At 39.7% G+C, this 27809-nt stretch overlaps 1 protein-coding gene across 6 annotated transcripts in view; it reads left to right on the top strand.

Moving 5' to 3' along the window:
• The window catches only part of sdk2b (sidekick cell adhesion molecule 2b), a 281528-nt gene that overhangs the window by 177881 nt on the left and 75838 nt on the right, over positions 1 to 27809 (top strand). For all 6 annotated transcript variants that reach the window (XM_078279512.1, XM_078279509.1, XM_078279514.1 and 3 more), the window contains exon 2: positions 22310 to 22469. In XM_078279512.1, coding sequence (XP_078135638.1) covers positions 22310 to 22469 — 160 coding nt within the window. The remainder of the gene's footprint in view (positions 1 to 22309; positions 22470 to 27809) is intronic.

Raw genomic sequence — 27809 nt, 5'->3', positions numbered from 1 at the left:
CTAAATGTAGGATTGGATTAGGGTTGCACAATGTTAGGAAAATATCTTTAAATATCTAATTGCGATTATTTTGACTGATATTGCGATTGCGATATGATTCACGATATTGGAGGGAATGATTGTTTTTGTATCATTATTCTCATTTTCATTGAAAAATATTTAAAAAAAAAAAGATTGAAGTGTGATTTTTGCGGGGATCTGTACCAAACATAGATTTTTTCTTTAGTCTGTAGGATATGATTTGTAGGCCGGGATGTCTCTGCAGCACCACAATACTTTATTTTAGAATGGTTTGACACATATTTTGCCTTTAACAAATATTGCGCCCCCCTCTGCGTTTGGATATTACACTAGTCCATATTGCGATTTCGATAAAATTGTGATTAATTGTGCAGCCCTAGATTGGATGTGCACACAACTATTCTTGTGCAAGGTTTTGCAATAAACCGCCACTCCTTACCAGCAGCTCTGTACATGGTGAACCCTCCACACAATTGTGGGACTGGAAAAATATATGGGATTGAGCCAGAGAGTAAACATGTAATTAAAGCTGGGGTAGGCACTAAATGTTTGGCGTCGTTGGGCAAAATTTCCATCTTTCAGCAAATTGTAATGCAAGTGGTCTGAGAAATAACTAGATGTCTGTCATTTGATGTTATTTCAGAGAGAGAGATAGCGTTTCTATTGGTGTGCACGTCCCTTTGGTGAAAGTACTTTACTGTAGCCAAATCCTCATGGCTGCAGATAATTCAAGGCTACACTATTAGATAAGAAACTCTATTGTACTCCATCAATATACAGTACATAGAGGAACAAAATTGTGCAAAAATGTAGTCCAGTTTATTGTCCAGAGAGCGGACATTTGCTGTGAAAACAGTTGGGAGAGCTGGTCTGCTGGGGTAAGCCTTTAGCCTAGCATGAACACCGGCTCATTTGTCATGTTTACGTTTCGTCTCGCGGCTTCATCCTCTGGTCCTCGCAGCAGGCTAAAAGGTACGCACAAAAAATTCTATATTGGAAAAATGTTGAAGAACACCTCATGTACCCTAATGAAGTCTATGAGAATACTGCTGTTCCTCCATGTCTAAGTCTCCTTGTAGACCTGAGATGACTAATGAACACTCCACTCGTAGCTGTACCCAAGAGCAGCTCCACACACTTATTCAAATTGGCTCCAGAAAGGTCGGTCTTTCTGCCTTTTTTCATATTTATCAATGCAAAGTATAGCTTGCCATTCCTTGCCATAGTGCTGTCATAACACACACTGCAATCAAACAGCTCTGTGATTATGATTGGAGAGATACATTCGATGAGTGGGAGAAGAGCCCCTGCTGATATTCCACAGATCCTTTTATGGTTAATGTTTTATGTCTTTAAACTTTCTATCCCTCCTCCCCCAGAATTGTAACACTTGTACAAAAACGATGTATGTAATTTTCCATCTGTTTGGCAATGAAGCATTTATTATACATCTTCTGAGGCCCAGGCTCCCTGAGGGAGTCCTGCTTGCTCTCTTTCCGAAGTGAGTAAAAAATGAATTTGAAGACGGGTGTGGGAGTTGGTCACAATAAAGGACAAAGTGATAGAGTGAAAAGGAAGTGAGCAGAGGGAGAACACAAAGAAAGCGGAAGCAAGGAGGCAGCATTGTGTGACCCCCATCTGGGACATAAATGGCAAAGGCGAGCAGCTTCTGGTATCTTGCTTTTGAAAGACCTTAACCCTTCATCTCATCCCGCCCACACAGCTTGACAAAGGCCACTATGCCCTTTTTCTTACAATGACAACACTCTTCTTACCAAGACAATGCACCCTAGGACTGTGTTTGGCTCTGATCTGCATTATAAAAGAAGCCTGACACAGCAGGTACTGTAAGATTAGGACAGGCTGGGCTAATGCAGCAAGGACGCTAGTCCACTTTTCTTGCCGTGAGATGTGTGGAGACAGTGGAGAGTTCTAGTTTGGAGCTGAATAATGACGACTTTAATTGGCCCTTAAAGCCCATGAAAAAACATGGTTAAAGTTTAAACTTTCTAAACCTCCAGGTTTAAAATATGTTACAAATAAAGCCTGAGCACTTACTGAAGAACAAGTTCAGAACAAATCAAGAAAAAACTGTGAATTAATGAATAGCGAAGAAGTACCTGAATAACTCGGCAAAATACACCTGTAAGTTGAACGTTTTAAAGTATTAAATCCAGTTTGGTTCAACTTTGCTCATAATAACATTATACTCAACAAATGATCTGCTGAGATCTGGGAATGCAGCGCTATCACTAATGGTCAGACGGGGCAAGAAACATGTGCAGTCTCAGACAGGTTTTAAACAAACCTCCAGGTTAGCCAGACTTATTTAAAAAAAAAAAAAAAAACTAAGGTGAACAGTAAAAGGCTTACCCAAAGTATCTCTTATATATGTTTGACGTCCTGGTTCTTTTTTGATACAACTGTATGCAGAATTTTTACTGTCATTTTGGATGCATTCTTTCAGTGTTACCTCCAATTAGTGTTTTCAATAAGCTAGCTAAACTGCTTGTGGATCTTGTACCTTTGGATTTCACTGTAGTAGTGCCATCATATTCCCCTATTATAGCATTTACATTGGTGTATCCAATCATATCAATTATCATAACTGATAGAGAATATGGCCAAAACAAACTAGTGATACAACAATTTGGCATCAACATAGTATCTCTCAGTAAAATATGTGTGCCTAGTATTATAAATGCAGCACAACATTGTAATAGTGTTCTACACAAAATAGTGCACTGCCGATACTTTTAGACTCAAGGTCTCAGAGATTCTCCAGGCACTTTGCTACTGTTCCCTCAAGCATCCGCTTTGTATCCGTTTTGCTCTTACTCTGCAACAGAAACCTTCTGTTTCCTGAGGTCCCTTTGTAGCGGCATTATGCCGTTGCACTAACACTGTTAAAATGAGTCATTATTCTCCGTAGCAGCCTGAGGCTGATGGACCATTGTGATATGATGGTGAATACATGTTGGTCCACACCTGATCTGTTGACAGATAGCATGAGGTTGGAGAGAAATGTCCAGGGCCAGTGTCATTGTGACAATGAATGAGGAGCCATCTGAAATATGGCGGCGACGCTGGATAGGCGCAGTGTGTGTTTGGGAAAGAAAGGAAGTGTGCGCAAGTGTGGCAAGTGTTGGAATATTGTGTAGGTATGTGCATGCGTGTGTGCTTTTGTGTAACATATATAGTGTACCTCTGTGCGTGTGCGCCTGTGGGTTCTCGCATGTGTGAGGATGTAAAAAGACAGCTGATAGGATGTCAATCACAGGTTCTTCACCTGTCACGGCGGTGCTGTTGGTGAGGGATGGTTCTGACCTTCAGCAGTGACAAGGGAGCAAGGCTGCACAATTAGACTACACTACATCTCTCCTACTCTCTCTTGCTCTACCTTCCCCTCACCGTTCAAAAACATCAGGCCACACCCACCTCCTTTCAATACCCAGAGTTCAATGTATCATTTTATGTTTAAACTGAGGACAGGAGGCAGTTGGACAGGGACATGACACCCACCTCCAACCATAGCAGTGGGATGGAAAGAGGGCAGGAGGTTTACATGGATGGAGTTATGGGTTTAAGGCGAAAGAGAAAACAGTTGAAGAAATTGAAATAAAATACAAGCTGTGCTCAAACCCCCCAAGTTAGTCAAATGATTGTGGAAGGGAAAATGGAGCTAAAATTATTACCCAAACTGTCCTTTGTAAAGAACTGAATTACTTTCCATTGTGCACACTCATAGATTTTCTGGGATTATTACTGGCACTTTCAGTTTTACCTCTAATGAAAGTGGCAGCTAATTTGGCTAAACTGTTTACAGCCTGTAGGATTGTCTGACCACTTTTCTTTCTTACCCAGTTTGACCCACTTTTGGTGATGTTGCCACAGACCTTTTTCACAGCAGACGTTATGACTTGTCTGAAAGCACAGGTGGCGATACTGGCATTATTCACGATCAGTTCCATTAAGCATAGCTTTCCTTTGCAAGCACATACAGTCATAGTTAAGTAAGGTCTAAAATGTAGGTTAGGGTTGAAAGAAACCCGAGAGAGAAGGGACGATAAAAGAAAAGCAAGCACATAGATGGACAACTTAAGAGCGAGGGCAACAGGTCACTGTTGAAGATCGGACGGGTGAAGATCCACGTTGCACAACGACGGTGTTATCTTCCCATAGACAGTGATGAGCTTAGGACCTCTGATGGATGGTCCAACCTCGGCCCTTTGCAGTGTCATTAGGCAGAGAATGGTTTGCAGGACTTGTCTGAATGCAGCATGCAGAGCCACTGCCCATTCATCACCAGGCAATATGGTTGTGATTTACTTGTGTTTATTTCTACCTATGTGTTGATGTGTATTTGTAATGCAAGTCTTTCGGTCAGATTTAGTAGGTTTCCACAGATATCTACACATTAGAATTCATCTCTTCACACATTCAGTGATACCCAAAATGGCCTCCAGCATTGGCTTTATCTCAGCTATTTTACTCCAGTATGAATTGTATACCACTATATGGCACAGATAGAGAGCAGAAGAGCAAACTAATTTGCTCTGTGCAGTGTAGCTAAAGTGGTACAATGGGGGCTTCATACAAAACTGTAAATGCACACACGTGCCTGAAATGACATGAAATCTTTTTTTCTTTTTTTTCCCCCTCAAAGCCAATGGGGGAATTATGTGCTTTTACAAGCTTAAACTGGATTAGGATCCTGACAAATCATACATTGTTTTTTTTGTTTTTTTTCCAGGACTAAATTAAATGCCTGCAGAAAAATTGATACAAGGAGTCACATGAATAAAAAGCCCTGAATTTCTAGTTTTAAGACAAAGTTGAATCGAGTATGTCATTTAAGAAAGAAACAGTGGGAAATTGTTTCATGAGTGCAATGATAGTGATTTAAGCACTATGGCCACCCAGTAGAAGAGGTCTCTTCAGGACTTCTGGGACATTATGCAATGGAGATGGAAAATTGGCACTGTAAACTGGAGTGCATCTTAAATAAATCCAATAGAAAAAATATTTTAAAGTGGTGGGGGAGAGAAGCCCGCTAAGAGTAATGGGGTGGCTGAGTGTGGGTTTTGAGAGTCCACTTTTAGACAGATGCTCATCAAAACAATGGCACACACGGTTACGGAGGTGTGAGGCGACCTATCATCCACAGCGCAGCCAATACACTTCCGTTTGAGGAAGCTGTCAGTCACCTGGGAGATGCAGTAATGACACGGTTGTCACCAGAGAGAGAGAGAGAGAGAGAGATTGGGAAAGAAGGTTGAAAAAGTAGAGGGAGAGAAAAGTATTTGGTAAGCTACCTAATAGTGTTTTTTTTTGGCAGCCTGTTTTAATTTTAGTTTTAGTCTAGTCTTTGTGTCAAGCTGTCATTTTAGTTTTTATTAGTTTTAGTCACGTTCATACTCTTTTTAGTCTAGTCAAGTTTCAGTCGACTAAAAGTCTGAGCATTTTAGTCTTATTTTAGTCAGAATTGTTCATGACTGTTTTAGTCTAGTTTTAGTCGACGAAAATGAATGACATTTAGTCTAGTGTTAGTCAATGAATTGTATTTTAGTCTCTTTTTAGTAATGCAATTGTATTTAATCCAGTCAATATAGTATAAGTAACTAGTAGTATAGACAAAACCAAAATGTTGGCCAACAAGGGATGCTTAGTACACATGGAGTCAGTCAGGTAGGAACTAAGAACCCACACACTCTCTCACACAAACAAATACACATACACACACACACACACACACACACACACACACACACACACACACACACACACACACACACACACACACACACGTTTGTCTCAGTCGTTTTCAGCTCTAAAAGCTAATGTTAAAATGAGACACATTAACCACAGCCTCATGAGTTGGCATTAGCTTTCTAAAATAGAAAGTAACGTTACATTAATGTCTTTACTTACCTCAATGTCATTATGGAATGCCTTGAGGTTCGTGGTGTTTTTTCCTGTGATTTTGTGGCCACATTTCTCCCCATCTTTTTCCAAAACACATTCCGTTTTCTTTTCCAATTCTATGTAATGAAATGAATGAATGAAAGTTTTTCCACATGTCGTTTATTCTTTTTCTCCCAAAGACGAACTCCGGCTGGCCGGCCACGGTCCCTTTCTCTTTGTCAGACTTAATTTAGTTTGTTGTCGTTTACACTCGTCTCACTCTCTAACTCACCGCTGCATCTTCTAAATGAAATAATGCCGCGACAGGGCTTGAGGAAGTAACGTCGCCTGTGTCTGCGCAGTGCGACCCGAGGGCGACCTGATGCAGCCCCTGAAGTCAGACACAGGGAACAGAAATACTGCAAAATAATAATAATAACGCGACTCATCTCATTTTGGGCAACGGAAATGAAGAGACATTTTAGCATAGTTTTAATTATTTTTTTTTATATTTTGTTTTTGTTTTTTATTCGTCAGCAATATTGCATTATACATTTAATTATAGTCATTGTCACATGACCAGCATTTACGTTGCGTCTCGTCTCGTTTTCGTCACGTGACAAAGGTTCGTTGACGACGATATTAAGTCATAATTTTCGTTGACGAAAACAACACTACTACCTAAAGCTGTGAGAGTGGTATGGATCTTCTCATCTTACTATTGGAAAGAAAGCAAATAGGGGTATTTCTGAAATTGTTGATCTATTCTTTTGTTTCCCATTCAAAAGTGTTTATTTTGAAAACAAGTTTGATTTTGTGTTTTATAAATTATAGTAGGGTCTTATTAACAGTTGTTGCATCATACATTCTATGAGGCTGTGGAATTCCTCTTCAAAGAGGCCCGTTATACCAACTTTACAACATGCAGGTTGTGATTTCCAAAGGGACATAATTCCATCTCACTCATTTTGATTCATCAAAACAAAAACACCATACTTAAGATGTGTAAGAAACATATTACTTTGTGATCTGCACACAAATTACTTTTGGGAGATACTGCTAAACAGTTTTTTCTGGTGTTAAATCCATAAATTTGAACTAGTGATTCGCCAAGGTGTCCACCACCAGGGGCTTCAAGGAAGGAACATTGTTTCCTTCCTCTGGTATTCAGTCACTGTTGTTATATGGCAGTAAATCAGGCGAGGCGATCTTTATTTCTACTCTAAAGCATCTCATATTAGACAAGAGGTCACACCAACAGAAATTCAGTTGGGGTAAAACGTACAACTTCTCGCTCTGCTCCTGTGTTGACAGAAAGTTAAAAAAAAAGGGGACTGCTTTTGCGTTACCTCGCAATATGTTTTTCCTTCTCTCGCAATACTTTTGTCTTTCCATTCCTTCTGACCCATGTGTCTATTTCCACTCAGCTGCCCAGAGCAATGATTTAGCTCGTTGCATTTTACTTTGAGCTGGGAATTAAGCTGATATTTGCTCAACTGGCACATTCATATCTCATATAGGGTAGGCTATAATCAATAGGCTATTTCTTAAATGTATAAAAAAAAGAGTATCTGCTATGTCAGAGGTTCGCATGATGTGGCAATGGGCAGCTGAGTGGAAACAGACACGTCTCGGGAATGGAAGACGAAAAGTATTGCGAGGTAACGCAAAACATATTGCGGAGGAACGCATTATATTGCGAGAGAACGCAAACACATATTGCGAGGTAACGCAAAAGTTATTGCGAGGTAACGCAAAAGTTATTGCGAGGGGACGCAATATATTGCGAGAGAACGCAAAACATATTGCGAGGTAACGCAAAAGTAGTCCCCTGATAAAATGTCCTGCCGTGACCCTTCCGGGGCTCCGTACTTTAGCTTTTAAAAGTTTCATTTTTATTTATTTATTTTTTACCACAAGCCAACCTTACCACTTCTGAGATGAGGAAAAAAATCTAGCTCAACCTCTACTGAATAAAACAAACTAGAACACAGAATCCCAATAATAAACGTATATAACATTCTGACTTCAAAAATCTTTCTGGCTGAAAAAGGTTGCTGTAGATGACATTTATCAAACCAAATCTGTGTGCCCCTAATGAATAGAAAACTATTATTTTTAATATTTAATTATTTTTACTATTATTATAACTTCTTTTGGGCTTTCTAAATCTCAGTGCAGCTTTGGATACAATACGCCATTCTATCCTTCCCAGCCATCTGTTTGTTCTTTTGTCATATACTGCTTTTATAATGTCTTAAGCACTCACATTTACTCTTGACCATGAAACAGCAGTTGAGAAAACCTCTTACCTGAAGGTCCATTTATCAGCTGCTGTGAGCTCAGGATGTGCTGTAGAGCAGGCCATTCACTGATCGCAGGGTTGACGGCTCAAGCCCCCGCTCCCCCTGTCCACATGTCCTTAGACTGCTGAACCCCAAATTGCTCCCTGTGGTCAGGTCAGTACCATGCATAGTAGCTCGCTGCCATCGGCGTGTGAGTGTGAACAAGAGGCAAAATTGTGAAAGCACTATATAAATGTATCAGCAAGCAGATGGGGTTGCCCAGATGTCACGGAAATTATTTTTCAATTTCCATTTTTTTTCGGAGCACTTTAAAGTAAGACTATGTAACCCTTGACAGGAGAAATAACACATTTATCCTTGGTACAAATGAAAAGTTGAACTCGTACATTACAAAGGGTAGAGTCGCATTACGGTCTACTTGTCCATGTTGGCTTTGAGTTGAGTTTCAAATTTCTTTTTTTCTCAATGTTTGGCCTTCCATCTGTATTAAGCCAGCATATAGTGCCCCTTTGTTTCCTGCCACCCTGCCCTCTCTTGTCTGACTCTCTTCTTTCGCTATCTCTTTAATCTTTATGACAATATAATGTTAAAATAACAAAAAAATCATGAATGCTGTGAGCAAAAATGCTACTTGTTTGCTGCATTGACTAGCAGATTGTCCTGCAGTAGGGCAAGAATGTGCAAAAAAAAAAAAAGATAATGTGCGATAAAGGTTAGCATGATGTGGCAATGAACACTAAATTATCAGAGAATCTGCAGCTGAGAATGTTAGTTCAGTGACAACAACGTGGTTACAATCAACTATGGCTACAACCCTTCCATTCGCCTATGTTCATTTTCTACCTGTAATAGTCTATATTCCTGTACTGTGTGCGACAAATCCGTTTAATCACAGAAGATTTACATCAACAATTACATCACAGTCTGGTGTCTGGATATGGGCTGTAAGGGATGTGTGAAGTAGCGACCAGATGTGACCTGATGTGATTTGACTTAGTTTACGGCAGTTTTCGTCTAATGATCCACAAATGACACATAAAAAGGTGAAACTTAAATGAATTTAAGTCCAAATAAATGTATTGTCTTCTGAGCTCTCAGGATTTTGTCTGACTAAAGCCTATGCCCGATATGGCATTACATTCTTATAATAACAGCTATATTGGTAAAAGTGTCTATTTGGTAGCAAGGCATCTACTGTAACACATTTGGGATCTAATAGCATTGTATTTGATTTCAAATTAGATACAGTGGTGTCTTATAATAAATTACAGGTATTAGGATATTTAGTTTTAAATTTATAGTGTCTTATAGCCAACATTTTGGATCTATTGTGGCATATTATGCAGTTTCTAATTTAGGTGGTGTCTAAATAGATTATATCTGTACGGGTGTGTTTACTGTCTGATAAAGAACATATTAGTTATTTGTCTAATTTGAGGGCATCATTTTACAGTAAACTGGCATGGGGCATATATATAGCAACCCTGCTTACTGCCCATTGTCTCTAAGCATCTTTGCAACAAAATAGCCAGGCCTACCCATGCAATTAGGCTTCTGGCTTAAGAGTTTCTGTGTGCAGTGATGTAAATAAAACCCTTGTTTTCCCCCATAACCTAAACTTAGACTTTATATGCAACTTAACATTTAGAGAATGTGTTTGCATCTCCAGCCTTATAATCACTCTGCTCCTCCAGCCCACTTTCTCCTTTTCACCCTCCTCTTTTATGCTTCATCCACTTTCTCTCATTCTTATATGACCTGGCACAATATACTGTGACCTGATAGCAAATAATACCCAAATTGAAAGCTTACTAATGAAAGATTATGGTTCCTCTGAATAGCCACAGTGGGCTATTATTCTGGGCCCATATATACAGTACAAAGAACCAAACATGAAAGGAACTAACATTGACCCCTGCAGGATTATAAAAGACTACAGTAGAGCATTTGTGTCAATATTTAAATACCCACCCTTGGCCAGAAGTTATGACCTATCTACTAATAAGTAAAAAAAAAAAAAAAAAAAAGAGAGACTTTTAACAAGAAGAATAAAGAAGCGAAACACGGCTTGACATACCGTACCACAGCATTTGGTCCACTTAACTACTGCACTTGTGTTCCTTCCTGCTGCTCCCTTTTGGATCTCCAAACACTTATAAATAGGTACACAGTGGAGGCAAGCAGAGGGGAATGGAAAGCAGGGGGTAAACCAACCATGATTACTGCGAGCGAACACGGCAGGAGGTCAAAGAAAAATGTATGGCAGAAGGTACGAAGGAGCTAATTGGCTTGCTGAGCAGTGAAACCAACCCCATCCGTTCCCTTGGCTTTATTAAGACATGCCCTTCATTAGGTGAGCACAAAGGGGACAGAGCAATGATCACATTTATCCCGGGGAGGTAAAAGGGGGTGCATACAGTGTGTGTGTGTGTGTGTGTGTGTGTGTGTGTGTGCGTGCGTGCGTGAATGCATGTGTCGCAAGGAGACAGAGGGGGGTCTCCTTGTTTATATGTATATGCCGTTGTGTGAGCTTGAGGATGAGCAGAAAGCCACCTACAGAGACAGGAATGAGATGGATGAGGTAGGCAACGTGTGTGTGCATGCAGCTCTATTTGTGTGGAGACTTTGTCAAGATCCCAGCGGCACATTATTTGTGTGTGCATGTGTGCAGAAAAAGACATTCACTTGTGAGCGTACACCTCCTGTGTGCATCAACAGATGCACAGCTGTACACAGATTCACAGACTGATGGACGCACGCACATTCTTCAATATATGCACGCACACACAGACAATCAGCAAACACATTGCATTACATGTATTTAGCTGACCGTTTTATCCAAAGCGACTTACGATAACACAACAGACTGGTATCCTTTACTTCGTCAACCTGCGTATCACTGGTGGCCTCCTCTCAGGGACTACAGATGGAAATGAGCTTTTAGCTATATCTGGTGCAATAAATGTACTGTGCATTACCCCTGTTAAAAAATCAATAAGATACATTGATGCATGACATTCATCATGCAGGGTGAATTATGTCTTATCATTTTAAGATACTGCAAGAATAAAAGACCAAAAGAGGGTGAAGGACAGACCAAAATAAAACATAATCAGAAAGGAACCAATGTTAAAATGACATGTACTGAGGCATCTTGACTACTCCCCTTTTATCCAACACACAGCTGCAATGTGACAATAACAGCAACTGACTAAAAAGCCCATTCTAGTACATTAAAATCCTTCTAACAAGGCCATGAAGTGGAATTGTTTCCTGCCGTACTCTAGAGTGACTGTTGAATCAGGAGGAGAGACGCTGAATAATGGCCCTCCGTAAAACCACTTTAGTTATCAAATGCTCTCCGTATTGATCAGCCCTAATCATCTTTGCTAAGCGCCAATTTAGACAATTGTGGCCAAAAGTTCATTTTTAAAGCTGGTGCTCAACAAATTCATATTATCCAGCACAAACAGAAGTTTCACGTCTATTACTAGCTTTTCATGGATCTTTCAACCACCTCTCACATCCACCTGTTATATAAAGACTGAATGTGGTTGTCTCTCTCCTTGACAACTGAGCGCGGACGTTTTATTCCTTTTAGTCCGTGTTTATGTTGTCCTACTATTTTCTTTTCCCTTGTCCGCCTGTGCCTGTGTAAAGCGTCTGTGGGTTTAGCTCATGATACATCCAAAGTAGGCTAAGTTACCGTATAAAACACTTGAAATGCAACGATGCATCTGTAACGTATTCTCTTATTGTAAATAAATGGTTATCTGTCTGAGCAAAACATTCATGGCAACTGATTATAAGACCTCCCCATAACACTAACTCCTAGACCTTTACGACAGCAAGTGTGGTAAAAACACTACCGCTTTTACGCTGCTTCCACACAAAAGTTACATATAGCCACTTTCATTTTCTTTTCATTCTGACTGCACACTGAGAAAAAGACTGTCACGCCCACGTTACTAGGAGTAACAAATTAGCTGCAGTTATGAACATTTTGAGTTCTGGTGTGTTCTGACTTTTTTCTCCTTCCCAGATTGGAAATTTAGCTTTGTCAGGCACCCCTAACAAACACTAAACCTCTAGATATGTAATACCAATCTAAATACCTTACTTTCAGCATTAGGAATTCCATTCTTTGAACTTTTGTATGGAAAACCTGTGAGCCATTTCAGGGAGACAGTTTTGAGTTGTCTCTAGAACATAAATCAAACCCTCCGTTTGCAACAAGGCAGTGCCCACCCTGCCCACTCTCGTTCTGCCAGTGTTGGAGCTGCAACACTGCTGCATCCACCTGTTGGCTCTGATTAAGTCCTCCTCCTGGAGGAATTGCTATTTGGCATCTCTCCAAATATCAGTGATATTTGCACAGAGTGTTGTATTTGCGCAGAGTATTCACTGATAATACTGTGTTCACATAAAAATAAATCAGCTCCACGTGGTTTGGATGACAAGATGTAATGATTGGTGGCCAAGGCGAGGGAGAAGTGTGTTATTTTGTGGTTGACACACTAGCAACACCCTTCTTTAGTTCATTCTCACATTGAACTACAAACTTGGCTCAATAAATGGTGGTGCACACATGGGCAGTTATGAAGTTCAGCTGACACCTGCGTGTGTGTGTGTGTGTGTGTGTGTGTGTGTGTGTGTGTGTGTGTGTGTGTGTGTGTACTTGCGTGCACAAACATTTGCATTCCATCTTCTGTAGTCTACAGTGAAAGAGAGCAATAGGAAGAGTATAGACTTCTCCTTTCTCTTCCTCTGTCTATGATTCTCCTGCTGTAACCTGCACATCCATTATTGAGCACCGATGAACAATGTTTTACGGTGTTAATTTTTCAGCAGGCCAGGGGTGGACTGCAGACACACCCCATCCCTAAGCCGTGGGTTGGTCAGCTCAGTGATGCGTACTGTCTCACATAGTTGTGTGCTTATTGACTGTGTGTTTGTTTATTTCCTCTGGCTGCACTTCTTTCCTCACACAGCGCTCCTGGTATCTGAGCAAGAGCGTAAAAGTCTTTCATAACATAACATAAATCCTTACAAGCTTTTTGAAATTACCCAATTCTTCACTTTACCTGATGTAGAACATCTCCACTGACATACATTTGTTTAAAATCTTACAGTAAATGGGATTTTGAATGGAAGATGTGCGCTTAAATCCTGCCTGTTTTAGTGTACAAGGACCTCAGTGGAGCATAGCGAAGGTTATCTGTAGGGATGTTTCATGCAGGATTTTTAGCCATATGATCCTGACACATGAGATGCTGCTTCTCAGCTTTATTATGTCCCATAATACAGGAATTGATTTGCCTCCATAAACATAATAGCATAATATGCTCAGTGTACTGTGCACCACACTCCAGCACTAAGGAGATTTTTCTTTCTGGATCTTGTGGGAAATTAAACCAGCTTGCTTCTGAGCAAGCACACACCTATTCCTAAACCCACACAGAGTACACAAATTTGTGTGTGGAAGAAATGTACAATTACACAAAAGTAACAGGAATGTAGAAGCATGTATTGGCATACATTAAATCATATTTTCTTTCATTTTTACAGTACATACTCTTTCCCACACCTGTGTATTAAAACTTTTGTTTGTGTGTAGCTCTGTTTCATGTCATTAGCTGCTTAGTCTTGCTTTGCAAGTCATTATCGGAGGTGGGGAGAGGATTGCTGTGGGGTAAGTGATAAAGGTAAGAATTCAAGCTGAGAGCTTAGCCTGTCGTGGCTAAAGGTTAGCTCATAGATTTACGACTGCCGTCCCTCTTTGCACAGGCTGTTTAAAATGGAAGACACTTTTAATGTTTGAGTTGCTCTGATTGATTGTGGCCAGACAGTGCTGTCTTATCGCGACAATGGAGGAGATGAGAACAAAGTAGAGGACAGAAATATGAGTGATATCAGTTTTCAAACTTTTTAAGATTCTGATTTGATTCCTGTTCCAAGCTAATTCATATAGCTTTTTTTGTTTTTTGCATATTGACTGAACCAGCATCCTAAAATGACTAGAATGGAAATACCAACACCATAGTGACATCAAATCTAATGTGTGCTGGATGTGGCATGTTATTACAAGCTGAAGATCAAGTCTTATACCAAAAAAAAGATACATATAAATGACAAATGAATAAATCATAATCACTAATGAACCTGTGACCCTGGCTGGGTCTCCTTCTCCTGAGTCAGTCTTCTGGACAGTGCAGGGGTCTTTGGACTTGCAGTGCTGGAAGACCAGCAACAGTAGAGATTAGTGGCTGGCAGCATGGTGTCATGGGAAATGCAGTGCTACGGGCAAGGAGAAGGAAGCGTCACTGAGCCATGAATTGAACAAAAAGGGCCAACAATTATACACTGGAGATGTGCCAAGAGCTGTGTGCTAGGGCAAGATGTGTGTGTGTGTGTGTGTGTGTGTGTGTGTGTGTGTGTAAATTATTGTAACAGTTATGGATAAGTGTGTGAACAGAATAGTGAACAGCTGATTGGTTCTGTATAATTTACGTACCATATATGTGTGTTTAGCTGGCTTTGGTTTGAGTGTCTCTTAGGGACAAGAAAAATATAATTTACCACACACACATACACATGCCAAACCACTCTCTCACACACAACAGATGCACACAGAAAATGTACTCGCACATTTTGGCTCCTCCATTTCCTGTGCACACGCACACACACACACACACACACACACACACACACACACACACACACACACACACTCAGAGCAAGAGGGCCATACCAGTGGGCTAAATAAAGACAGACAGTAGAACAGATTTGTACATCCAGCAGGGCCATTAGCAGCTCAGTTAGACCACCAGCAAACTTCCATCCTCATCAGCATCACAAACACATACACACACAATTATGTAAAAAAAATCACTGTAAACCTAAACAGGCATCCACAAAACTCATTCACATCCAGGCACATTCATTACAAATTTGTGATGAATGTACCCATCAACACCAATTAGTACTTTTTTTTTAATATATCTAAGTGTAAAAAGTATAGGCTCCTGTGTTTGTCTGTATGTGTGGGGCCCCCAGGCTGCACCTGAAATATGTATGCTGTCCTGGAGCACCGGACCCCTGGGATTAAACTACGAGGGAGGTTGCTATGGCTGCCAACGCAGCACCGCAGCCTTCTGGGATCTGGAAAGTTGCCTATGTGTGCGGTGACTGCCTGACTTATCTGTAAAAAAACAGCTGTGTGGTTCGCAATAGGCTAACTAAAGCTGAGAAAATGTGTCACCTGTAAAAACCAGAGATCTCTCAGACATATTGAGAAGAAGACATGCAGACATCTTTATTGAAAAAATGTGTTTTCATGAAAATGTAAAAAGGATACTTCTCTGACAATGGACAAGAAACACAAGGGGTCAAACTTGCGAGATTATTTTAACAAATCTAGCCAATATTCATCCTGTGTTACCTTCAATCCAATGTGCTTTTGTTCACCGTGAAAGAAAGGAGACCACCCTGAATACAGGACAAAACAACTTTTGTCTGAGGTCATGGTTACATTTTCATACAAGTGGCATAAGTCTGAAAATATTAACCACAAAATAAAGATTTCATGGTTCAACTGCAATAGAAACATGAATACATTTCAAGTTTTCAAGTTCAGGTTTCTTGATGTGTTAGCTTCACTATTTTCTGTTAAATAGTTTCCGAACTTGTGTGCAGTCTTATTAAAAAATAAATACATTTCCATTATATTTTATGTGTGGAACATTAGAGCCTAAAGACTGATGGTGCTAAAGATAATTTATAATGGTTGTTTTGACCTTTATAGTTTTATAGTTATAGAGTATTTGGAGGAAAATAGGACAAATGTCCTGACTTTAGCTCTTGTTATTTTAGAAATGAATTTTCCAAGTTCTTCTCAATTATTAATTCCCACCCCAGGGCAGGCATTTGTACCTGGGACTGTTCTCATTAATGAGAGACCTGATTTAATTGACTGTGTGCTGCAGACAGGGTTGTGAGCGTCCGTCTGACACAATAACCTGCACGCACACACACACAAACACACATGCTCACATGCCCCAGTCGACCTGGGCCGTGGCCCCAGGGAACATCCTCTGGCATGAGCTGTGCTGTATGCAAATTAGGGGCCTCTATCACACAATAATTGCTTTGTATTGCACAGGAAGCACACAGCCGCATTATGGAAGCTCAAGTTGGGTTTGGTTTGGTGTTCGCATGGATTGGAAGTGCCTAAGAAATCATTGGTCTTTATTACACTACATTTCATGTCATGGCTTGACAGGCAATGTTACTTTAGCCTCATTTATCCATGGTTTTTTGTAGTTTACAGTTTGCACTGTAGCCTATAGTGTGAATTTTCACTTGCTACATTATTGTTACAATATTTCATTTTTAGGACATACAATTCAATGTCTGTGTTATGTCGCCAAAGTGCTGGTAAATTTAAAGAGCATGTAGCCAGTGATGCAGCAGATCCCTGTCTGTTTGGGTCAATTGTGCGTCGATCTGCTGTTGGTAACTCCGCAGCGCTGTGAGGTCTGGCAATGCGAGACTAATCTGTTGGTAATGCCTCAGGAATCCAGTAGAGGGCGATCGCGGCGCTTCTTTCCCTCACTTAATAGGACCAGTGAAGCTAAGGGCTGAGTGCACTCTCACTAGTCCCCCTGTTTAAGGTAATTATTACCGTAAACAAAGCACTGTAGACTTGTAAGCACATGTCGTTAATAATTTGTCCAACTTCCTTGTTGTTTATTATGAGAGAAAGATGGTCATTGTACGTGGCTGTTTGAGAGTTTCAGGCTAATGTCGGTCGGCATGTAAGCTAGCTGATGTTACTGCAGACCTCTGGCGTCATGTCGGGCTGTCGTCGTTGGTACTGAGGATTATTATTAAGCTAACGTTAGCTTCTAGCACACACATTTTTGTTGTAACGTTACACTACGTTGTCTGTTCATGTGTCGGCTAAATTAAGTGGGTTAAGAGGTTACAATAGAGGGTTTTCACAGCGCGTCATCCGACGTGTCATCAGACCCGAAGTCGCCATGTTGGAGGTACTCCAAATCACAACAAAGCACAGGCACTGAAGTAGATCCCGAACGGCGTCAATGAAAATGGTTAATTATTGCCGTGTTTTAGGTTGTACCAATAGGTCAGACCGAGAAAAACATTTGGAATATTATCGACTTCCAAAAGTTATTAAAAACCAGGGAGAGGAATGCCAGAAGTTATCAGAGGAAAGGAGGCGCTTGTGGTTGGCAAAGCTCAACCAGGATCTACGAGGGAAAACTCTGTCTTTGAAATGAAAAAAAAAACTATTGAGAGTCACTTGGCTACACCTTGAGTATCACAATGATATCATACAGTTAAGGTTAGGTTGATTAAAGACGTTATTGCATTACTTACTTTGGCCTTCACAACACATTGGTCGTTAATGACTTGGTACTGCGTCTCCCTCACCCATCCAAACACCATCTAAGCCTCCAAACTTTTGTAGGATTTAAGGTCCTCCGCTGTGTATGGGCTTGGCGAGAAAACCATGTAGATGACTATATCGGGATATGCAACTGAAGGAATAATCACCGGGTCGCCATGGATCCAAGAAGAGGGAGCCAACTTGTAGGGATCTGCACCGCCAGTAAATTGTAATTTCTCAAAATATCTCGCCTTTTTTTGTGGTCCAAGTCCTTCCATGCCTTTGCATCTTGGACGCGTTTTGATGAGCTTTTCTGTTGTTTAGACATAAAGTATTAAAGTATCCAAAGTGCACCATACTCCATTACTCCATTCAGTTGTTTACATTTACATTCAGTGCCTCCAATATGGCCGCGCATCCAGGTTAACGCCCAGAACGTGAAAACCCTCTATATGTTTCATAAGTAAGACCTCATGTTGTACACTGGCCTTATGTTTTACTCTCCATATTTTACTGATAGCATGTATTTCCTGCTGCCAAGCACTTAAGTTTAGTTTGCCAATTGGTTTATAAATTAAAGCAACAATGCCAAATTATTTGGCCACTTGGGCAGCATAACAATATATTAACACAACATTGTTATACTATCATCTTATGAAGTTGTTGTTAATGTGCTGGCAGACTGTTGGCTACCTACATATCCAGCAAACTGAACAACATTAGCTTTAATGCTGTAACGTTAGTTGTGTTTCTGACCCCCTGGTAAATGAAAGTTCAATACGTCTACCTGTGCTTTGGTCTCTACATCCCTTGAGGAAAATATGTGGTTGTTTAGCAGCTAAATCAGTATAGGAAATTAAAAATATATATTTCGGGGGCAACTCTTACTTTCATTGTCTAAAACAACAGGGCATTTACAACATTTGAGGTAATTTTTATTTAAGTAGTTGGAGCATAAAGCTGCTGCTTTTTAATGTGAAATGAGTCCAAATTAAAATAAATACAGTAATCATCCCCTTGTGCCAACATGAGTAAATAAATAGCAAACTATTGCTATTATCAGTGCATTTATATGTAACGGCAGCATTATTTGTGTGAGTGTATGTTTGAGACAGAAATGGGCATTAAATGAATTGAATGCAAATAAAATGATGGTTTAAGATACATTAGGATTAGGTGATTAGCCTAAACTGCTAATTTAGGCTAATATCCTTTATATCTTTCGATATCTTAGGGGCAATTTCTGCCCGTCACACACTACTTTTTTAGGGGCATTCTGTGATTTCTTGGGTGCATTTTTGCCCTTTGCCCCCCTTCATTTCTGAGACTGAGCTACAGTAAATGCAGCAAAATACTTCACTACGTTTACCAGCTAGTCACTAGTGGGTTTATCAGAGCTTTTTTGTTGTTGCTGAAAACGGCTATATGCTGCGGCTGCTAATGAGGTTTGAGAGAGCGGTGACAGTTGAACGAAACAGTAAAGGTGCAGGCCATAGAACCAAAACAATGAGCTGAAAGACTCTAAAACGCTTCATAACACTGCAGTGTTTGGTGATATTAGATTATTATTAGAAGTAGTAGTATTTTTCGCAAAAAAAAACTATTATGTCAGCACATGTCCCCTGAGCTTTTTTCTTCTGCTGCATGTGCCGATACCTCAGCTATCACTGATGAGCTCTCATGGACTTCCTAATGAGAGGGACTATTAGAGATACTCATCAGTAATCAATGTTTTCTTTGGCCTCACACTTTCCTGTGGATGAATGAGAATCTGTGTGCATTTTGTTTGCTTACCATCTCCTTTTCACTGCAGTGCTGTATGTTCCTTCCCTCTCTTTCCCTGCCTCTCTTTTTCTTCTGCCTCCCCCCTCATATCTTCCTCATCATCACAGATAAAAGCAAAGCGTACATCACCAGGGAATAATTAGTCTCGGCCATCTCAAATCACTATTGCACATCTCAATCTCCCTCATTTTTGCAGCCTATCTTCCTCTGTGCCAGGCATAGTATTAACCCACACTGCTTTGGGACATGCCCAGGCACTCAAACTCTAAAGGCACCTCAGAGTCTATTTTACATTTTATCTCTATTTTGCATCTATTAAGCCCTCTGTCTGCCATGCTGCTCTCTCATATATCTTTTTCAGTCGTTTTTTTCTTGCGTCACTTCATTTAAGTATGCCTTTTTTCTGGTTCATTGTCTATTATTTCTCATAACAGAGACTTCACTTCACAGTGTGATTTTCTGATTAGCCGTGTCTGTGTTCCACTTTTTAGGCTATTGCTGTGTGGAGGCTTTCTTCATGTTCGACTAGTTAAAGGGATCCGTTTTTTTAAACAGACCACAGTGTGCAGTCATAGAAAGGGGCACAATTTTGAACGTTTGAACGCAATCCTATGTAGTAATGTGAGTTTAATCTGACAGAACAACACTTTGTGGTGCTTTGTTGAGTCTCCTCTGCTTTCTTCTCTTTGTTATAAATATTGTTGATGGCCAGCCTACAGGTTAGCGCCACGCTCAGATTCTCGAAAACCAAAGTACTGTTTATGAATATGCATCAGGAAGGTGCTGGAATGTATGAATATTCATTGTTTCGACATATTCAGATGTTATGCACGTTTGAACTGCAAACAACTGCTGTTCATATGCATGTAATTTCTCTTGATTTTCCTCATTATGTACTTTATGTGAACCATGTTTTATATACTTGAATTTTTGTTCAAAAATCATCAGTCAAAAATCACTTTATCTTTCTTTTTTTTTCTTTTTTTTAAGTTCCTCAACGTCACTGAAAATAATATTTTGATCTGCCATGTCAGTTCACTAAAACTAATGTGGTATTACACAGCAGTCCTGTATAAATCCTACCTTCATGAAGGTTATAATGTTTAACTAGTTTTTACAGATGTGTTGATTCAACTTTAAGGTCATTTTGGAAGCTGTAGTTTTGTGTTTTTAATACTTTGCACAGCCCATTTATGTCAATTAGTGTAGCCTAAATATTAGAACAGCAGCAACAAGAGTTGTGTAGTTGATCGCCAGTATTTTCAAATGAGAGCATTTGGAACTAGAAACTAAGGATGTTTGGTTACACTTTACTTGATGGTATCTACATAAGAGTGACATCCCACTGTCATGAACGTGTCATACACATTATAAACAAGTCATAAACATAACGCTTCTTTTAGTAAGTGTCATTCGGTTTTTGTCATGACAAGTTATGGTTAGGGTTAGAGTTAGGGTTAGGGTTAGGGTTCATGTGTCATGACTGTGTCATGACAGTGTCATGTGTTCATGATAGTGTCATGTCACTCTTATGTAGATACCTTCAAGTAAGTGTTGTGTACCTCCATGATAAGATAGAGTACTTCCCACTATACTAATAGTGTTAACACTACCTACAAAGAAATAATGTCATCAAATGAAGCGTATACTTCCAGAAGTCTCAGTAGAATGAAAGTGAAAAGCTTATAAATCATCTTTGGTCTCTCACTCTATTTTACTTTCATTCCCTATTTTCTTCCCCATTCCTCCTCTTATCAGTCTACCTCCGGTGGATTTGTCGAACCACAATTGAAGAACATAATATCAGCACTATAGATCATTTTGACAGTTTAATTCCAGTGCCTGATTATCAGTCAATTTGATAATTATATTATCCAACCATCCAATTAATGTGTTCTATATTTACAATGATCATCAAGTAAGCCCTCTATTTTTGCGTCATTTATCAAGGGTGAGATATTAGAACCGCAAGGGACCTTGACAGTTTGTGTGTGAGGCTTCTCGATTGAGATATAACAATCTGTGTGTGTGTGTGTGTGTTGTGTGCGTGTGCATCACCCTGTGGAGAGGGTCTCGACGGTCTTCCTCAATCCATTCCTTCACACTTCAGCAGAGCGTGTATAAGAAACACAGAAAGAGCGAAAGACAGAGCGAAACGGAGTGGAGGCGAACGAATGATGAAAGGATTTCATGCCTCCTCCTCGGCTTTACTCCTCTCCTGTCTGCTCTGTCTAGCTTGGAGGAAAGTGCTGCCCTGTGCCAATGAGTTACTGACACACAAATACACAGTGCAGGAGATGCAGGAGCAATCCTTCTTGACTTGATGCCTCTGCTTCCACTTCCCTGTTAGCCAGACATCTCTGACACTCCCAGAGCAAGTCAAGAACGCAGGCAACAGTGCCTCACATGAGATTAGGTACCTTCAAAAAGGGACACATTCAGAAAGGGTTTTCCATCTGGAGTGTGGCAGCTTGGTGTTTACATGCGAGTGATATTCAAATAAAGCAGAGTTTGCTTTGTCTTTGGTGAGATTCTAGCATCTGACCATCTACAATCTGTTATAGTCCGATGTAAGCATCAACGACAGTTGCCTCTTTGTTCTAGTTTCCCATTCAAATGTTTTTTTGGTAAGGTTTTTTGAAAGATAAGTTTACAAGAAAATGCATTTGCTTCTCTCTCTTTTATCCTTAATGCTCACACCTTTTCCCTGTCATTCTGTAGTCTGTGTTTTTATGTGCACATTTGTGCCTCCGGGTTCATGGATGTATGTGGGATTTAAGAGTAGGTGTTCTTTATTTGGATGCTTTTGAGGTATTTTCCGTTCGCAAGATGTCTCTAATCCTAAATCCTAATTCCTACCTCTGTTCTTTATTCTTTACAGATGACGTGCCTCCCTACTTCAAAACCGAGCCGGTGCGTAGCCAGCTCCATCTGGAACGCAACAGGCTGGTGCTGACCTGTATGGCTGAGGGAAGCTGGCCACTGGAGTTCAAATGGATCCACAACAGCACAGAGCTGACCCGCTTCTCTCTGGAGTACAGGTCAGGACAAACAGAATAACTTTGATTAAGAGAGAGAACAAGTGAGAGAGTATCTATGTTATCTATATTATTAGTTTCTGTGTTTACATACATACATTGAAATACATTTCAAAGAAAGAAAGAGAGCTGTATTACTGACCGGTTGATTGATGTATACCATTGGTCCGATAAATGGGATGGAAAATTTAATTTGGTCAAAATGCTGCCATATTTGCACCAGTTTACTGTCATACAAAGCCAAAACACAGTATACATATTTGATCAAAATGTAGTTAATACCAGTATCTCCCTTTTTGACATTTTAGACTAAACTAAAATTCGAGCCATACCACAATATACAGGTAGCAGTTACTGCATTCTGGCTTTATTATGGCCGGAATGTACAGAGGAAATGATTACAGCAACCAATAAGTCTTTAATGTACATGTTGCATGGTTTAGATTTGAACTTGACTTAAGACAAATCCTTTGAGGTAAAGTTAACTGGTTGAGGTGGCCACAGCTAACCTTAGCTAAAGCAAAAATCTTCCCACATTTTCCTACAGTACCTGTTTCCCATACTAATTTGTTTTAATATTATCTCACATTATTAATTCAGTACCACAGAAATAAAGTGGTAGGTAAATCAAATTCTGATGAAGTAAAAACATAAGACATTTTAGCCTAGGTGATTTAGTGTCATTAAGCATAATAAAATCATGTATTTAAACATCAAATTATAATTAATTATACTTGTTTTAGTTCGAATAGAAGATGAAACAACACATTTTGTTTGCAGCTGTGTGTTCATTGAGATTGTGTTTTGTTTTTTTAAGAATATTCTGCCTAAAAAGCTGTCAAATTAAGGGAAAATGAATGCTCAATTCTCCAGAACCCTTTCCGTCCCTGCAGGGCAGTATAGTATTTTGCATGTAATTTTTTTTTTTCATCATAACATAGCCTACTAAATAAAGAAATAGCTATTGCTGTTTTGCTTTCTCTCTTTCTCTGTTTTTGCTTCTGCCTCTCTCCTTTCCTCTCGTGGCTCTGTGACCTCCATTACTCTCTCTAGTGAGGCAGCGAGAGTTAGGGCAGGAGATAAACCGTCTTAAATGATAACTTTAAGATCTGGAATGTGGCGAACATTGCTCTTTTCTCAGGAAGCAGTGTTTGTTGGTTTGTGTGTGTGTGTGTGTGTGTGTGTGTGTGTGTGTGTGTGTGTGTATGCGCACGCGCACTTGTGTGCAGTCATCAATGTAAATGAGGCACTAGAGGATTGAAAGAAAGCTTGTGGACACACACTTTGCTGATCTTAGCTGAACTGTTGTGTTCACATGTGAAAATAACATGAGGGTGGACGTACAAGCAGCATCAGCCATATTGATCGAGTTGGGCCTTTCTCCTGACAATCTTTGGAGACAGATAAGACCAGAGCGGGAAAAGCGGGATAGCAAGGGCAAAAGTGACACACAGATGCTAGAACAATTAATCAGAATGGACTGTTCTTGAGAATTACACTGTCTGTTGGAGCCTTAAGGCCCCCTTGACTGTTTTATTGGGTAAGTGATGGAGTGATAGAATGAGTGATTAAACACGCAGTCAGGCACAAAGCATTCTGCATGTGTGTGTGTGTGAGTGTGTGTATACTGTAGAAAAGCATGATTTAAGACCAGGTAAAATGGACACAAACAATCTGTCTAAGCTTTAAGTGCTCATATTATGCTCATTTTCAGGTATGTAATTGTATTTAGAGGCTGTACCAGAATGGGTTTATGTGGTTTAATTTTCAAAAAACACTATATTTTTTTTAGGGCTGTCAATCGATTAAAAAAATTAATCTAATTAATTACATACTCTGTGATTAATTTATCTAAATTAATCGCATACATAACTTTTGCCCGGTGCCTTAACCGATACTTTTTAAGAAAGTTTAAAAAACAGGAAAAAAAAGAAGGGTACTAAACAGCAGTTGGCAACATTAAAGAACGGCTTGTTTATTGCTAGGCCATATGGTCAAAATTAAATGATTTAATAATAATGTAATAACTATAACAATAACTTATTTCACTAGTAAATTGCTGTTGAATGAGAAAAACAACCACCAGATGGGAAAAGGGCCCAGATATGGGCACAAGATGCCAGTGCCCATATCTGGGATTATTTGGCTCCACTTTTGTACAGTAGTATGAAGTATAGTTGCATCGTCCATCTTTATATACAGTCTATGGTTTTAATAGGAAACTCAGTGAACGTAGAGTGTATCCATTAATTTCCTTGTTTCAACAGCTTTTCGCATGTGAAAGAGTAGTGTGTGTGTGTGTGTGTGTGTGTGTGTGTGTGTGTGTGTGTGTATGTGTTGTTTGTGTGTAGGTATGCAGTCATGAACATTCCTCAAGTCGACCTTGCTCTGTGCCAGGAGAGTATTTGAGCAAAGCAGACCCCCCATATTAATAAGGTTATGGTAGAGGTCCCCAATGCTGAGTGCTGGTTTAAATATTGACACCATGTGACTCGACCTTGTGTCCTCTGGCAACCGATCAATACTGCCAGGTGTGTGTGTGTGTGTGTGTGTGTGTGTGTCCGTGCATTACTATTCAGCATGTACTGTAGGACTGTAGGTGGGAGCATGTGTAAGAGAGACACAGAGTGCTGGAAGAGGTGGCACAGTTTTAGTGATGTTCTGTGGGGAGGGCCACACTTGGGAGAGCACAGGCTCAGCATTGACTGCTGTGACATAACAACATCCCCTACATAGTATCTGAATGCCAACCAGCCACACACACATGTATTCATTCACAGCATTTGGCCAGCATCCTGCTTTCTTTGTTCCCGAATAATAATTTAAAAGAAATTAAATTCAACTTAATTAAGATTGAAGATTGTATCCAATACAATTAAGGATTTTTTTTAACCCATCAGTCAGTGAATTATCCCACACACAATGCTTCAGTGGATCAATTGGTCTATAAATACAATGCATAGCACCACAACTTCCTATCACACCAAAACCTCAGGGGCATTTACGTGACATGTCTTTATGCTGCCAATTTAACCTAGAAACTTAATTAAGACTAATAATTAATAATCAAACCTCATCAATTGTTTCTTGTCTGGATTGGTGGAGTGTGGCCTCTCTGGTAGGGAATAATAAAACTTTCTCCAATTTTCATGTTGTATTGAGATGGACAGACTGCAAAAAAAAAGGGTCTTAAAGGACCTAGCAAACACATAATCTACAGTCTACAGTCTAATCAACAGTCTGTCACAGGAGAAAATAAAATTGCATGAGCGAGAAGACATGACAGTTTCAGCATCACAAGTTCACAATGATTGACTTATTATCTCTATGTACTTACTGTCTCTTGTAGTTGTACATGTTTTGAGTGAAAATTAGTTTTTTCCTACAATACAATCACAACTAGAAGAGTGCTCTGCTTTTTCACAATCAAGACAGGGAAAAGAAACCTAGAAAATGAGATTAACATTTTGACAGCTAGCATAATAGAGTGTCACTTCGATCACTCCGGTAATGACTAGTCTGCAACATGTGACAATGTGTTCAGAAATAAGCCAGTAGTACATTAGTATAAAAACATGTTTTTCAAGCGATAGATATATACATTACGTTGCACTTGTGTATTTTCTGAAAATCCCCACTCCATCTTCCCGCCTCTCTTCACACTCTTGGTCTCCCTTTCATCCTTCCTTTTTGTTCATCCTGTCTGCCTCAGTTCTTTTTTTTAACAGATATAATTTCATGGTGGCTCTGAACAAATTAACACAAGTTCAATACAATATTATTCCATGTCTGAGGAAAGAGATGGCGAGCTGAGCTTGCTAACTAGATGGAGATGAAGGAAAGCAGGGGGGCAAGGTAGCTGTAGATGAAAACAAGTTTAACGTGCGTGTGTGCAAAAATCATATCTGCCTTTGGACTCCACATAACAACAGAAATTGTAATGATTTGATACACATGATTGAGTTTTAAACCATTTCATTTAATTAATACATGTTCCAAACAAGATTGTGTGTTGTTCAGATTTTTTTTCTGAGTGTTTTCTGGTTTCAACTCTTAATTGTGGTTTTATATAATCTCAGGAAGAATTAAAACCACCTTTATTTTCAGATGATTTGGACTGCCATAAACAGCAATTTGTTTCAAAACAATCCCCAAAGAGCAGAGCTTCAGAACGAGTCAATTGGACACGTCTTCCTTTTCGCATTCTCCATAATGACTTAAACGCACAGCCAAACCCATCTGCTCTATTATCCATTCTTCAATGCCCACGCTGCTATGAGACTTTGAAGAGCCCTTACATCAAAGTAAAGTAATAAATGCAAATTAAGTAATAATTAAATAATAAAACAAGTAGAGCCACTTCACTGGATTTCTTGAAAAAGAAAAAAACAACTGTTTGTACCATGATTTTCCAGGACAAATGTATAGGTAGAATGTGAGAATGTGTAGGTAGAATGTGAGATAACAGACTTTTTAATACATAAGCAAAACAGAAATGAATCATGTATTGTTTAATTGAGTGGTTCAACTGATTGGCTGATCTGATTCAATCCGAGTATTTCATTTCATGTAATTACATTTGATTGTGCTTTTTCATTTTGTCACCATGTTCTGATGGGAGCAGTGATATCCTTGCTAAGGAGAAAGAGTATCAGCTGCATCCAACTACAGGCGGAAAACTTTCCCGCACTTGGGTCTGTACTTGATTCACATCATGTCCGTGACTGACAGTGCTTGGACAGAGCCAGCCAGGCAGCGTCTCTCTCTGGATGACCTTAATGGATTTCCCTCTGTAACTAAAAACATCTATTTTCTGTCTTTCTGGCATTCTCCTCCACAACCCCCAGATACAATAGATTTATTTTTTTACGTTTCTCTCTACCCCCTTGCACTCGCTCACTCCTGGTTTTACTGCGGAGGAGTCGAGTGAGTGAGTCTGAAAGTGCAAGTATACCAGCGAGAGACAAAAACAGACAGCATTTGTTTTATTATGCTCATTTAATGTGTTTGTATATGAGTGTGTGTGTTTGTGTGTGTGTCATTGAATTTCATTGTCATTGCTATGTTGGCAGGTACGGCTGCTTTTTCTAATTTGTGATCCATAGCCAGCGTTACCAAACATTTCTGTATAGCCTGACACATGGACATCTAATTACATTAACAACTAGACAGAATGTCCAGCCGTTAAGTACTTTTCTCTGATTCCACGAATACTCGAGGACGTACCATTCACCAGCACATATTATGTGTTGTTAATGTGTACTTATGTGTACTTCATCTGTTAGGTTAATCATACTTACGACTGTGTTGATACGGTATGGTATGATTTTGCATAATGCTGGG

Source organism: Sander vitreus, chromosome 21 (genome assembly GCF_031162955.1).
Source record: "Sander vitreus isolate 19-12246 chromosome 21, sanVit1, whole genome shotgun sequence".
NCBI classification, from domain to species: domain Eukaryota; kingdom Metazoa; phylum Chordata; class Actinopteri; order Perciformes; family Percidae; genus Sander; species Sander vitreus.
Note: the sequence above shows the minus strand (reverse complement) of the source record. Positions and strands in the feature narration are given on the sequence as shown.